The sequence below is a fragment of the Episyrphus balteatus genome, chromosome 2 (assembly GCF_945859705.1).
Source record: "Episyrphus balteatus chromosome 2, idEpiBalt1.1, whole genome shotgun sequence".
NCBI classification, from domain to species: Eukaryota; Metazoa; Arthropoda; class Insecta; order Diptera; family Syrphidae; genus Episyrphus; species Episyrphus balteatus.
This window is the reverse complement of record NC_079135.1, coordinates 43686584-43701031: the sequence shown is the minus strand read 5'-3', so window position 1 is coordinate 43701031 and position 14448 is coordinate 43686584. Positions and strand designations below refer to the sequence as shown.

Genomic DNA, 14448 nt, shown 5'->3' with positions numbered 1-14448 from the left:
GTTCTGATTTAACTTCTCAAATCAACAATTTTCTCAAAAACTAGAATGCACAGGAACAAATTTTATTATTTACATTGGACACTGTGGCGTATACGTACTATTTTAGATAAATACTATACTATAGGCCAAGTTTAGGATTCGGAAAAAAAAAATCGAAGTCGAGATAACAATTTTACATGACATTACGATAATGCAGAATGCCAAAAAAGTGGGTCTGACAAATCTGGCTGTCTCTGTCTATCCATCTGCGTGTACCTCGATGTCGAGCTACAGCCTAAACTATTGGCAGTAAACAGTATTGGGTGATTCCCTAGAGGACAAATTTATTTTTTTAGGGGTACATTTGACACCGGGGCACATTTGACTTTGCGTTTTTCGGTATGATCGTGTCCTTAATAAAGAATAGTTTGGATGAAGACAGAAACTTAGTTGGATTTAAAGAAACTTTGTGAAATTTCGCAGTCTTTCATTAACTTTTCGTGGAGTACCACGTGTTTTTGTGTTTTCTGTATTCCTGATCTAATTTTTGACCACGATTTCTGAACCTAATAAAAAAGTTTTTTTTTAATGGTGTATCAATATTTTGATAGCACTATGATTTAAGCTTATTAAATCAAAACCAGTTTTGTAAATAATAATATTAGTTATTGAAAAAAAAAAAGAAAATAACTTATGAGGCTTCTTCGGGGCACCTTTGACTTTTGCAATGGGGGCACAGTTTTACGTTGATTTTGGGGAATTATATATTAAATAAATTATTTAAAAATAAATCGACATCGATTAATTTTGATAAAGATTTAAATGGAAAGATTTTTTGAAATATTTTAGGTATGGTTTTTTGTTTTTTCTTCTTTTTAGAAAATGAATTTTTTGATTTATTTTTTTTGTTATATTGTTAGTAGATTTGTTAAAACCAAAAATTTATTTTTTTTCTTATCAAACAATAGACGAACAAGATCCGCTGATGGTTTTAAAAATATAATGCACACGATTGGAGGTTTAATCCATCATTGTCAAATATACCCTTTTTAAAGTCAAATGTGCCCCGGTCCCGGGGCACTTTTGACAAAATTACTTTTTTTAAAAAAACATTATTTTTTTAAATGTTGAAATGTTGTAAAAAAAAAAAATTACTCTTTGTATAATCATGAATAGTTAATAAATCAAATACAAAACAAAACATTGGAATACATTAACAGTTTTCGAAAATACAGATCTTTAAAAACTAAATGTCAAATGTACCCCCTTCTCCTTATCTTATGTATTATACATAAGATACAACTTTTGAAATAAAAAAAAATATTTATAGAACGGTTTTTATATTTATTAATTTCTCGTAAACGACAAAACAGATTTAAACCAAAATTTATAAAATTTTTTAAAAATTTTCAAAAAACACATTTTCGGATTTTTACAAAAATATTTCAAATTTGTTTTTGAAAAATCAATTTTTTTAAAACAGGTTGATGAATTTTTCCGGAATTTAGTTTTTATGTGTTGAATAGTATTTTCTTCAGAATAGCATACCAACTTTTTTTTTTTGAAAAATGTTAGAAAATTTTTTTATATAAAAATTTGTTTTTTTTTTTTTAAACGGCTGTAACGATTTTTGATTTTCTGTTTTATATCAAAAATTAAAATGGCATAATTTGTTTTGTGTAAAAGATCATTTAAAACGGTGTTAAATTAATTATGATTCCTTAAAAACTTGAAATTTTCGATTTTTTCGAAAACAATTAATTTAAATAACTTGCTTTAAAAAGCAGGATTAAGTATAAAATTCTGGTTTTTTAAAAAGCTATAAATGACACATTTGTTGTTGAATATTTTTTTAAAATTTGAAGTCAAGCGTTTTCAATCCTCGACGCCCAAGTTATCGTACTCGTGCCCGATATTCAAATTATATTAGAAAAACTAATACCTAGCCTTATGCCTGCACAAAGTAAAATTAAATGCACGACTGGGTTTTATGGTAAAAGTTGCTTTGAATGTTCAAGCTATTTATGTGAAAAATAATTACAAATTAATTTTAATTTAATTTTTTTTTAATTAAAAAAATGGTTTTAAATTTTTTTTTTTCTTATAAAATTCAAAAATGTTATTTTAGAAAATTCTACATAATTTTAATTTTACAGATGCTAAAACGCTTTTGTATCGTTGGCGAATAAGTGAGAAATAAAGAAAACGGCTCTATGACAGGTAATAACGGTTAAATCTTTAACGGTTTTTACTCAAAATACTACGACCTTATTTGCCACAGTACACACAACAAATTCAATCAAAATCTTAAAAGTTTTTTTTTTTTTGATTTTGGTTACATGGCAGGTCTACTGTTTATTGTGGTACTTAAACAAAATTCCAATTTCTCCTCTAAGGAACCTAAGAATCTAACTTATAATTGCCAAGTTTGAAGAAAATCACTTCAGTAGTTTAGTACTTTATGATAGATACAGAAAGACTGACGGACAGAGAGACAGACAGACAGCATTGCGTGACCCAACCGATTGTTCGAGTTGGATTTTTTCATGAATCATTAGCTTGCCTTATAATTCCTTTACGAAGGCAAAAATAAAGTTAATACACATGAAAAAAAAAATGAAAACCATGGATAACTGAGGTCATTTTAAAAGTCGAAAAACTTAAGAGGTAATTTTCTCGTTTTCGTCCCGTTTTTGAGTTATGGTGGTTTTTATAATTTTTGCTCTCCTTTCCCTTAGCTGGCTTTACCTTTACCAAACTACGTCTTTTTCGCTTATAATTAAAGCCCATTGAATTTTCTTAAAACAAATAAGTTTTTTTTTCATAAAAAAGATTGCTGTAATTTGAAAAAAAAAAAAAACAAAAACTGATTGATTTGGAAAAAATAAAATTTTCAAATCATTAAAAAAAAAATTATTGTTCTTTGTTCTTTTCGTAACAACAATAGCTCAGAAAAAGTTTTAATTCATTTGAATTAATTCTGTAATTAAAACCTTTTTTTTTTTTAATTCACTCAGTTTCTTTATTTTTTTTTTTAATTACTTTCAGTACCTAGTCTTTTTTATGAGAATGCCGAAAAAGTGGGTCCGGAAATTCTGTCTGTCTGTCTGTCTGTATAAACCTGGGGCTAGAGCCTAAATAAGTAAAGCGATTTTCTTCAAACTACCGGTACCTGTCATATAACGGAAAATGAAAAGTCAACATTTTTCAAAAACGGCTCTAACGATTTCGATTCAAATAAGTGTGTGTAATTTTATAAAGAGAATCAACTTTTGAAATAAAAAGAAATTTTTTTTGCACCGTTATCTCGTATATGACTATAACCTGATTTCAATGAAAAATTTTATGCAAAAGCGTTTAAGTAACCATAATATTAAAATTTTGGAAAATTTTCAAAACACAATTTTGGATTTTTAAAAAATTCCTACATATTTCAAAAAAAAAAAATATTTTGAAATTTTGTTAATTATTTCGTCAAAATGGCATACCAAATTTTTTTTTGAAAAATGTTAGAAAATTTTTATAAATTTGTATACAAAAAATTATTTAAAAAAAATGGCTCTAACATCAGATTTTAGGTATCAAAAATGCGTTAAAAAAATCAAATTATAATTTTCCCTAATTTTTTGTTTTCATAAAAAGCTAAAAGATAAGAGTTTTTTTTTAACATAAGAGCAATAAGAGCAGTTGTGCATTTTATTTCATTTTATGCTTCTGTAATATATTTTCTGTTTTGGTTTTAAAATAAGTTACAACTAAGTTCAAGAAAAAATATGGCTCTAGTAAATACTTCTCCAAAAATCACAGGATGTTCTCAAACTAAAAACTAAAGGTATCTTCCAAAAATAGTCAACAAACTTTACTGACATTTTCCTAAAAATATTCTCCATCCCCCCTTGTCTTCAACATCTCGCAACAAAAAACAGATTTTTACTATTCAAATTTAAATTCACTTGTTTTATAATAAATTTAATTAATGACATTATTATAATGTTTTATTTTTAAATACACAAAAATACAGTAGCAAATTCTTTGAACCATTCAAGGTTAAAAAAAATCTCCATATGGATACCTCTACTTTAAAATAGGCAAATATGTAAACAGAATGACAAAAAAAAAAAAAAAAAAAAAAAACCCACCAAAACATCAAACAATTTTTTTTTTGTTTGTGTCCTTCTTCTATTTTTAGTTTTGATAACACATTTTACGACTGGGTTAACTTTTCCTACCTCACTCCTTTTCCCTTAATTTTCCTTGTAATTAAGGACACAATAATAGGAAGGCAGGTTCTCTAAGCCCCATGTCCCATGTACCTACGGAGCTATACGAACATGTAGTACCTAGTCTATAATCTTCATCATACTCACCACCATCCGCAACAGCTTCCGAGCTTGCACCGGGAACAAAAATCTTCTCACAACAAAAATCATACGAATGATAACCTTCCATGACGTAGCTGTTGCCATTTATATCCTGAATGCTGCTACCGCCCCCACGTTGTTGCTGTTGCTGTTGATGGAGTGGATACTGCTGTTGTTGATGCTGTTGCTGTTGTTGCTGTAATTGAGCTTGCTGTTGAGTAGCATTTACCCCCTCACCAAAAAGGGAATACTCATACGTGAGCGGAACTTGTAAGGATATCTAACAACAAATGAAGATACAAAAAAAAACAACAAACTGAATTCTTGTTTGATTTTTACAATTTTTACAGAGATAAGGGGAAGCTTACATTTTTCAAAATAAAGCCCCGAGACGCACAAATTGTACACAGTTGCTTGCATTCAGCCTCTGAGTTGCATATTACCGCTGCAGCGGCTGTGGTAGCACTTGCCACCTGCTGTCCCTGAGCTGATTGCAATGAAAAAGTGCAAGCGGTTAGTGGCAGCGGAAGCGGCAGCTGCACCGGCAACACCGGTGTTGTCGAAGAAGACGATGATGATGGATGCGTTGGATTCATTGCAGATTGCACTAATAACTTTTTCTAGCACACAAATTGAATTAAGGGATCATCAGCACACAAATGCAAATTGCGCACTTAAAACGAACCGAAGCAGAGATATGGGTAACACTGGCACTGGGGTAAAGTAGCAGGTCCTTACTTAAATTCACACATATTGCGGCGATGTTCCATTTGTTTTTCCTGCCACCATATGGTAGATCGGAATATTTCTTCCAAGCTGGCCAAAGACTTTCTCTGTGGCATGCCACTAATATCGATTGGTTTTTGGAGAATTATGACAATATAAAAACTTTATTGACTAATTGAATTGTATAGTTGTAGGGATACGAACAATGTTTGAAAAAAACGCACTATATCAAACTTTTGAATAGTAAAAAAAAAAAAAAACAAAACAATGACACATGAGCTATAGGGGTAGGGATCGTAAGGGAGGTTTCTGCAGCTTAGTATTGCTCGTAAATGTTTTCAAAACATTGTGCAACGTTGTTTCGCTTGTTTTTTCTTTACTTTGCAAATGGAACACGTAAATTAATTATCTCAACTTAATTCATTTAATTATTGTTTTCTATGAGGGGGAGGGTAAAACTACTAATAACAATAATTCCGAAACGAAACAGCTGTTCCGCAAGTTAGCTATATGTACAAATTGGATATTAATCACATCCGCAATAATACAAGTTGCAAAGAGTTACTCGTATCTATTAGTTTAGTTGTTATTTGTTTTTTTTTTCTTTATTTTTTTTTTGTAGTTCTTGATTTTCTATTTTGATTATGGAAAATGCACACGAGCGTTTTTTAAAAACAGCCCACATTTGAGATTAGAGGCGACTCGATTGAAAAGCGTGACGCGAATGCAACAAGCTGACTGTTGCTGTTTGATGTTGTTGACGTGATTTGGCTACTGATGGGCCACAGAGAACAAAAGTTCTGAAAAAAAGTGCACATGATGGATAATGCGCATATCCGAACTTACATACGAAGAAGAAAATAATGATTGTAGAAATAAAAGAATGCTTTTTCTCTTGCTCCTTCAAGTTTTTTTTTTTTACTATATAAGTTAGCAAAAAATGGGGTAGGTTGTGTGGAAAGAGTCACTTTAAAGCTTAAATAATGCATACATGTAAATAAATATAGTTATGTATGTATGTAAGTAAGAATGATAAGCAAGTTTATAGTTTCATGGAAAAAAGCTCAAGAATTTGATTAGGGACATTGCAGGGTGATACACTAGATTAGGTGATAAACTATACAGTGAAGAATTTTTTGTTACTTTTACTAAGGAATCTGAAATAATGCCCTATCGTGAGTTTCACGTGAACAAGATTTCATTTGGAAAAATTGAATTTGACAGGCAAAAAGTTTTTTACGTTTGGAAAACTCCCTGTATTTTGAACATTTTTCAGGTAATATACTCGTGGGTACGAGGTAGTAGATAGCTATTTACTCATTTAAATTTTGGTAGCAAAAAAGAAACATAATGTATTTAGCAGAATATGTTAATTTAGAATATCAGTAAACTCCAGTTGTGGAATGGATTTTACTCGAAGTAGTTGCAGAAAAATGCATTTTAAGACATGAGTAGTTATAAGTCGCATTCTTTTCAAAAAAATATCAAAACAGCAACTTATCGGATTTTTATGTTAAAACATAAAAATAGAGTAACCAATGCACTACCTATGACCACCAAAAAAAGTTGGACAACTGAGAAAATAACTTTTTTTAGAACAATAATATATGCTACTTCTTCTAAGCCAAAAAGCAAAACACTTTCTGGATTTACTTTTTTTATATCTTTTTTTCAAAATTATGACCATATTTAAAAAAAAAAAAAATTGCAAACAAAAAAGAAAAAATGTGAAATTCAGTTAATTTTTCGATAAAAAAAAAATTTGATATTTGACTAATTTTTTTTAATAATCCAGTAAGTAAATAGGCATCATTTTCTTTCAATTAAGCCATCGACAGTGGCGTACGTTGAGTCGGCGGGGCCCCGGGGTAAGACTAAATTTTGGGCCCCCTTAGTTGCAAAAAAAAATTACGTATACGCCATACGTTTTTTTTTTGTATGGCTTATTTATTTTTAGGTTTATTTTAAATATTTTAATATGTTCGTAATGCACTTTGCTATACTTACTTAAAATGTCTCTCATAAAAGTAGTAAACACTTGTACTAGGGGCCCCCAAAATTAAATATTTAGAGACCCCTAAAATAAAAATTTTTTAGCTAAGAATTGATAATTCTTGGGGCCTCTGTTTTGAAGTAATAAATACATATTTTATTTTCCATCATCAGACATAATTTTTTTTATTTTGGGGCCTCTGAAAAATGATTTTTAGAGCCTCAAAATTAAGTGCTTAGAGGCCCCTAAAATATAATATCGGTCGGTCGGGGGCCCCGGGGCACCGCCCCGCTTGCTCCAAGGGAGTGTACGCCCCTGGCCATCGAAACTTAAAAAAATATTTAATGGAATATTTTTCACGAATTTTTAAAAATATGTTACATGAGAGTAACGCTGGGTCCGAGAGGGTTAAGGTTCAAAAATTAAAAATCTACTTTTTAGATTTTCGAAAAAAATCCAAGGTTACCCCTTGCCGGGAAAAAAAGCATTTTAAAAAACTTCCTCTAAATTTATCGATTGAGACATCAAAAGAAAGGTCTTTTTTAAATTAATTAATAAATAAAAACCAAAAGTTGTTCTGAGATCTGGTTGGCAATCAAATATTTTTTTCGTTCTTAGGACCAAAGTCTCGAAACAAGGTTTGTATAAGATATGAATTTATAATGAACATTTCTATGAGTTCAGGTAAAAAATCCAAGGTTGTTTGAAGTTGACACCGACACTACTCGAAGGTTCTTGCACTTCAGATTAGTTGATGCAGAAAAGGTTCCTTAGGACCTCAATAATAATATAAATGTTTTAAATCCTTTATTTAGCTATTCGCTTTAGCGGGCTTTATAATTAAAAAGAGCTATTTTAATGTAACCTGACTCATGTTGACGCAAATAGCTCCCTAAGTAAAAAACTTAAATAATGACTTTATTTTTAGAAAAAATCTAGCCCTTTGTAGCCCTGTTAAACAAAATTAATATCATTTTTAAATCGTCCGCTAGATTTTTCTGTCTTTTACTACTTTTATTTCATTATTTCAATTTTCTATTACAGTGCAAGTTTTAACTTTAATAATAGGTACTATTCAACAAGGTATTCTTTTTTTTTTTTACAAAATTAGAACTAAAGGTTTGTGTGTTGAGCTTGAATCTGAAGTCAGAAAAGTTCTATCACATCGCGTTTTTGAGATAGCTATTTTCGTTAGAAAATCAAAAGTTTTTAAAAACAATTTCGGAGGTTGTGTCTTTTCGCATGATGATTTGTTTTAATTAAATTTGTAACGGTTTTTAAAAGAACTAATTTTTTTTTAAAAATCCGTTTAAATGTTTTTAATATCTCTTTTCTTCTTCGTAGTTTCAAGTAGTTGAAATCAACGTGTTTGGTATACCTTATGTTCATTTGCGTTAAGTAGAAAATCTTGAAAGTTCTTGGCATAACTTACCATTTGCCACAAGTTTTTATAGTGTTATTTATATTTTTCGGACTTGTAAATTCTTAATATAACTATCTGACCTTTGTGTATCTCACACCGCTATTGAACAACCTCGCTGATATAAAAACTAATGGAAATGAAATAACTTCGGATTCTAGCTCAGGCACCAAAATCCTTTAGAAAAGTATAATTTGGTTTCTTTACAAACAGAAATATTATCTACGATGTGTATCTTGAGAGCGGAATTTGTATCCCAATTTATTGTATGGGACGGGGATGTCTATTCCGTCCTGCTTAGTCGGGAGGGGCAATTTTCTAATGGTTGCCAACCCAAAAATCATGTTTCATAGCTTTGGTGTTCATAGCTCTGGTCTTTCATAACTTCGGTTTTTTATAACTTCGGTCTTTCATAACTTCGGTCTTTGATTTGATAGCATGTCAAAGCACACAAAGTCGCTGTCTCAAAGTTCGTTCCAAAATCAAATGTGGAAATTTAACCTAAAAAAAAAAAAAAAACAGTTTTTAAGTTGAAAATATTTGTTTTTTTATTATTTTTTTTTAATTCATTTTATTTTATTTATTTTTTTTTTTTCATTTATCTTCTTATATTCTGAATTATTTCCAAAAATATAAACCTTACATCTCTCTACATCTATGCATACAAAAAAAAATATATATATTTATAAGACGGTACACGTTTCCATACGATAGCAAATTCTTAAAAAGAAAACGAAATTATAATTATTATTTTCAATATAACATCCGAACAAAAATTAGAAAACTTATTTCAAATTACAAATACAATATTAGTAGTAGGTATTATGTTTAAAGATTAAACTGTTTTTTGTTTACTGTTGATGAATATTCAATTAAAAATAATTCTTATAATTCTTGTTAATGTAAGTAAATTTATCAATAATTTTTTTTTTATTTTTTTAAGACAAAACAATTTATTATCATTATTATTTTCTTTTCTTTAAATTTTAATTGATAAAAATAAATATCTTATTAATCCTATTAATGTAATAGAAAAAAAGTTTATGATTTATATTTTTTGTTTAATTTTAAGTCTCTAGAATAAATAGACGTTCGATAAACAGATTTTTTTTTTTTTGTTATTCCTTTCTCTGTTAACTATGTTAAGGCAGCTGTTAAGTTATTATAGGAAAAAATTGTTTATATTTTATTATCAGGACGATTGTATGGACGATACAAGGAATATTATTATTTTTAATAAAATTTATTATTTAAATCCATAAGCTGCTACATAGATGTTTTTAATTGAGTTTCATGTAAAATAAATGTTTGTTATTTCGGGTGGATTCATGCTTGTTACTTTTGGGTGGCCTATCTACACATGCAGCACCCTATAAAAGTCTTTTGTGTTTGTTTGTGTACAATGTATGTTATTATATTCCTCAGGCACATTTATACTGGTACTATTGTTAGTTTTATTTTATTTTACTGGATTACAGTCAACTCCATGTCTTGGAATTCAACTCATGCTTTTTTTCAATCCTGACTTGCAGGCATAATATTTTCTATTTCTCATTCTTTCAACGTTGCTGAGATTTTCATTATTCATGCTTCTATAAATTAAGCTGAAAATCTCCCTTAAAACCGTTGCATATTTTCTCAAAAACTCATACAATTTTGTATATTATTTTTCTTGGCAAGATGATGATTTACAAAATATTTTCCATCTCTTTCTTAGCCTTTAAACATTCAAATCTTCAAAAAACAATTTATATTTTTCAATTCATCAAATGGTAATGATAAATTCCTTCTTACTCCTTTGATTCGACCAAAGGAGTCTTATTTTTTTTTTCTTTTGGCGTTGAACGCTCATTCTTCTGCACATATCCCTTCTAGCGGTTTGATAAGTTTCTTTTCTTTCGAAACACATGACTCTTAAAGTCAAAATTTCCAACGTTTTCAAAAGTTGGCTATCTCTTCAAGTTTTGATTTGATTTTTTTTCCATAAATTGTTTTCCTAAACTATATTTTCTACACACTCTTCCTAAACAAAAAAAAAAAAAAATTCTAACCTACCTACAACACGATAATAACCGTTTTTGAGACCGGCGAACTCGGCATGCTAACACGCTTAGAGTACACTTAAAAGAAATGTAAAAGAGTCTCTGGCGCAATTGTATGTGTGTGTGAGTCCTTTTATAAAAGACCCCTCAGCAGTGTAATGATGATGATGCCTTCAACTATTTTACATTCTATACTGTGGTTCAGGATCTTACTCAAAAATTATTTCGAATAAAATGAGAGACCCGCCCCCTTAAATAGTATTCTTAAACGAGAAAAACGCGGTTTTTTGAAAACTCTCCACTCGCATCGCATATGGAGTGATGATTTTACTATTGCTTTCACACTATTGAAGACGCTCAAATCGGTGGCGGTCCTCGTATGTATCGCAACTGTGGTGTGAAACTCATTGAAAGATTATTGAGATTGTCACAGCAGTTGGGTTGCATCATACAGGCGGCACAGATGAGAGTGAACAAAGCCACTTGCATGGGGAAGGCAATCTTGGCAATACGTTTTATCCAACCAGGCTTTCCGGTTTTGTTCTCGTCATCGGATGAATCAAAATCAAGTGGATCATCGTTGTATGGATCATCGGGATCACCAGCATCGGGTGATGTTGCCATGGCAACATTGTAAGCTGCTGATTCAGATTCACCAATGTTCGCTGCAGCGATTGCTGTAGATTTCTTATTGCGTTTGTTGCGACGTTTCGATGATGGAGACGAGGATGGAGAGTTTTTCTTGCTTGGTGGACGTTCGTCTCCTCCATTTTGTACAGATTTCTTTGTATGTGAAGCAGCTGTACGAACTATTAAGTCTCGACATGTATTTTGGAGACTTTTAAGATCGAATTCAGCTGATTCCATGCGAGCGGCAATGGATTTCATTGCCTCGCTACCAGGTGCCAGAGCAGATTCCAATTGTTTGGCTAAACGACGGAGTACACCAAGACGGCGTTCGCGTTCAGACAAACCACCGTCTGATGTTGCTCCATCGGAGATTCCACTGTCGGACAGGGAACCATTTGATGCAGTGAATTGGGCGATGTGGAGGATGCGGCTGGGATCTAAGTGCTCTTGGACAGCAGTAAGCTGAGGAGAACAAAAAAAAAAACAAGTATTAGCAACTAGAAAATTGAAATATAATATTTTGAGCCTCACCTGTTCTTGGCTGACTTCAACTTTTTCGGACAAAAGTTTGGCCACAAGTTTGACATTTTGAGCAAGTTCCACAGGAGTGGTCTTGCCTTTGTCTAATGCACCTTCGAGTCCCTTAAGTGTTCCACGATCCTTTCCAAGGACCTGTTGGAATTCATATAGCCCCGATTCCAATTGCCTCCAGGCAATCAATGAAGTGGTCAACACTTCCAATTGGTTGTTAATTCTGAAAATGAAGACAGGAAGTGGAGAATGAAGATAAACTTTCATTTTATTTATGGAAAAAGATTCGGGTTTTACCTTGAATTAGCCTCATCCCAAGCACTATACATCTCACTAACTTCGTTCTTCAAATGCTTATGGAATTCCGACTCTGACTGTATGATTGTGGTGATTTGTGAGTGTTTATCCTGATCGAATGCAATTGTACCAATGGATTTTTTAGTATTATTATCGACAGTGTCGTTATTGCTAGTCTCTGATTGTTGTTGTTGTGTCTCTGATGATGATTGCAAAGCAGCAGCAGCTTCTGTTGCTGATTTAATGGCTTCTTCGTGCTCAGCCAATTCAGCAGCTAATTTTCTTTCTTGTCTTGTTAGCCAACTGTGAACGGATGCATTTAAGCGTAGCATATTCGTGCGATACGTTTGCAATTGTGACTTTTCATTCTGTACAACAACAACAAAAAACAAAAAATATAGAAAGAAAATTAGATTTATAATTAAATGACTTTAATTTGCGATTTATTATAAAGTTGTACTTTACCTTTAACGCTTCAATGGACAACTGAATCGATGGTTCAGTATCCAAGTCGCATGCCAATTTGCCACCCAAACGATTAAGTGCACTTTTCAATATGATCATCTCCTCTTGCATTTTACGTGCTGCAGCAGCATTTTCACTCCAAGCTAGCAGCTCCTCCCATGATGAAAGTAGATCTATTGTTTAAAAAATGAGAGAAGAAAAAAAAAATGAGTAATTTTTAAGATTTATTAATGTTGTTTTTTTTTGCAAATGAATGAAACGCAACAGGAGAGATCTAATATAAATCTAATTGCAATCATAAAGTTTTTTTTTCTGCATCTTTGAATTCATATAAAAAAGATTGAAGTTGGATAATTATGGATTTAAGGTGCGGGGAAAATATTTGATCGAGGTGAATGTTATAATTGAGATTCAAATCGGTTTTGATTTGATTTTTTTTTTTTATTATTATTGAGATTGGAGCGATGGAAAAAAGGAAAAGTAGCTGTTGAGATTTTGTTGTTAGGTTATGAGATGATATTTTAGTGTTTCGTAATAAAAAGTTTAATAAGTTAGGTAGGTGTTTTACTTTTATGGATGGGTAATCAGTATCTGGCTAAAATCTATACCGTTACGATCAAAGAAAAGGTACAACGTACAAATTTTGCGTTTCAACTTTACTGGTCAAAGTATTCGTTTGAGACCTTCGTCAATATCTATGACAAAAAAGGCCTCATTGGTTAGGGAGATGGGTGCAGCAAGGAAGTCGTCACTGCCAAGTATGGGTGTTTTCTTTTCTGTCATTGCTAAAACCTAAATTTACGCCAGATTAGTGTAAATGACAATTATGACTAAATAAGGTCTTGTTAGTAATTAAAAACTTTCCCTTTGGTCAGTTTATGGTAGGAATAGACAGGGGAATTAAATCGTCATAGGAAACCAAGATAATTGGGAAAAGAAACTTTTTGCAGCGTCCAGTATTGTTCAGAAAATTGTCGTTCATTGTTCCTTTTGTATTTAAGAGAGCTCCTTTATTAACTTCCAAGGCTTGGAAGTGATATTAAGGTGACATTTGGTTTAGACTAATCAGAGCCTCTAAAACTTGATAACTTAAATTCAGGTACAAGATAAAAAGAAAACAAAGTAAAATAGAAAAACAAGTAAAAATTATGCGTCAAAATCGTAGTTGTCAGTTCAATGCATTGAAGTCTCAGCCTACAAATGACAGCTAGCTGCTTTTTGGAACTCACAAGAGGAGAATTGTTTTTGCTAAAGTGACATGGGAAATTCTAGTGGCCGTATATTAACGATTCAAATCTACGTTTAATTGGAAATTTCAATTTAAAAAAGATAGAAAAAAAAAAGAAGATAAAAGGTTAACGGTTTTTAAGCATATTCGTTTTGAATTATTTAAATTATTTTGGTGTGGCGGAAATGATGACTATATGCATTTTTTATTAGTTGTAGACTCAGACCGTTTTTTTGTTTTTTCAAAACTTATTATTTTTTGTTCAGTATATTTTTATTTCTTTTTTAATGATGATATTTCCTACAAAAAAGATTAAAATTAATGAATAATCACTTTATTTTAAGACAGTTAAACTAAAGGGGCGATCTTGCCCCCACTTCCCATATATGTATGTAGGTATTCTAAAATTCAACATACACGGTGTAACACTCAAAATATACGCGGGTGGAGACCTATCAGGTTTTGTAGAGCTAGTCGCACTGAATACGAAACGGTATTTGAAAATCCCCTAACACCCCCAAAATTTGGAGTTACGGGCAAAAAACGGTTTTTTGGACCTTCACCCATTGAAAAAATTCTAGCTTCGACATTTTTTTACCCATTTTCGATTTTTTTACAGTTTCTGATAGAAGATAAATATACCTTTTTAACAATGTATAAAACATGTAACTCGGTTAAACCACTTAGAATTTATAAGATGTCAAAGTTCAAAAATTCAATTTTTTTTGTCATTTGCCCAACTTCGGCATCAATTTAAAGTATATGTTTTCAAAACA

At 31.2% G+C, this 14448-nt stretch overlaps 2 protein-coding genes across 3 annotated transcripts in view; both read right to left on the bottom strand.

Annotated features, from left to right (window-relative positions):
* LOC129908796 (la-related protein Larp4B) overlaps window positions 1-5235 on the bottom strand; it is a 71663-nt gene extending 66428 nt beyond the window's left edge. The window contains exons 1-2 of one of the 2 annotated variants that reach the window (XM_055985557.1): window positions 4709-5235; window positions 4347-4620 (exon numbers count right to left, since the gene is read on the bottom strand). In XM_055985557.1, coding sequence (XP_055841532.1) covers window positions 4347-4620; window positions 4709-4936 — 502 coding nt within the window. In that variant the 5' untranslated portion in view covers window positions 4937-5235. The remainder of the gene's footprint in view (window positions 1-4346; window positions 4621-4708) is intronic. The other variant, XM_055985558.1, reaches the window with a different exon arrangement.
* A 4398-nt stretch (window positions 5236-9633) lies between these two features.
* Window positions 9634-14448, bottom strand: part of LOC129908795 (klarsicht protein) — a 443345-nt gene continuing 438530 nt past the window's right edge. Inside the window, exons 18-21 of the mRNA XM_055985556.1 lie at window positions 12445-12617; window positions 11980-12347; window positions 11683-11905; window positions 9634-11613 (exon numbers count right to left, since the gene is read on the bottom strand). Coding sequence (XP_055841531.1) covers window positions 10879-11613; window positions 11683-11905; window positions 11980-12347; window positions 12445-12617 — 1499 coding nt within the window. The 3' untranslated portion in view covers window positions 9634-10878. The remainder of the gene's footprint in view (window positions 11614-11682; window positions 11906-11979; window positions 12348-12444; window positions 12618-14448) is intronic.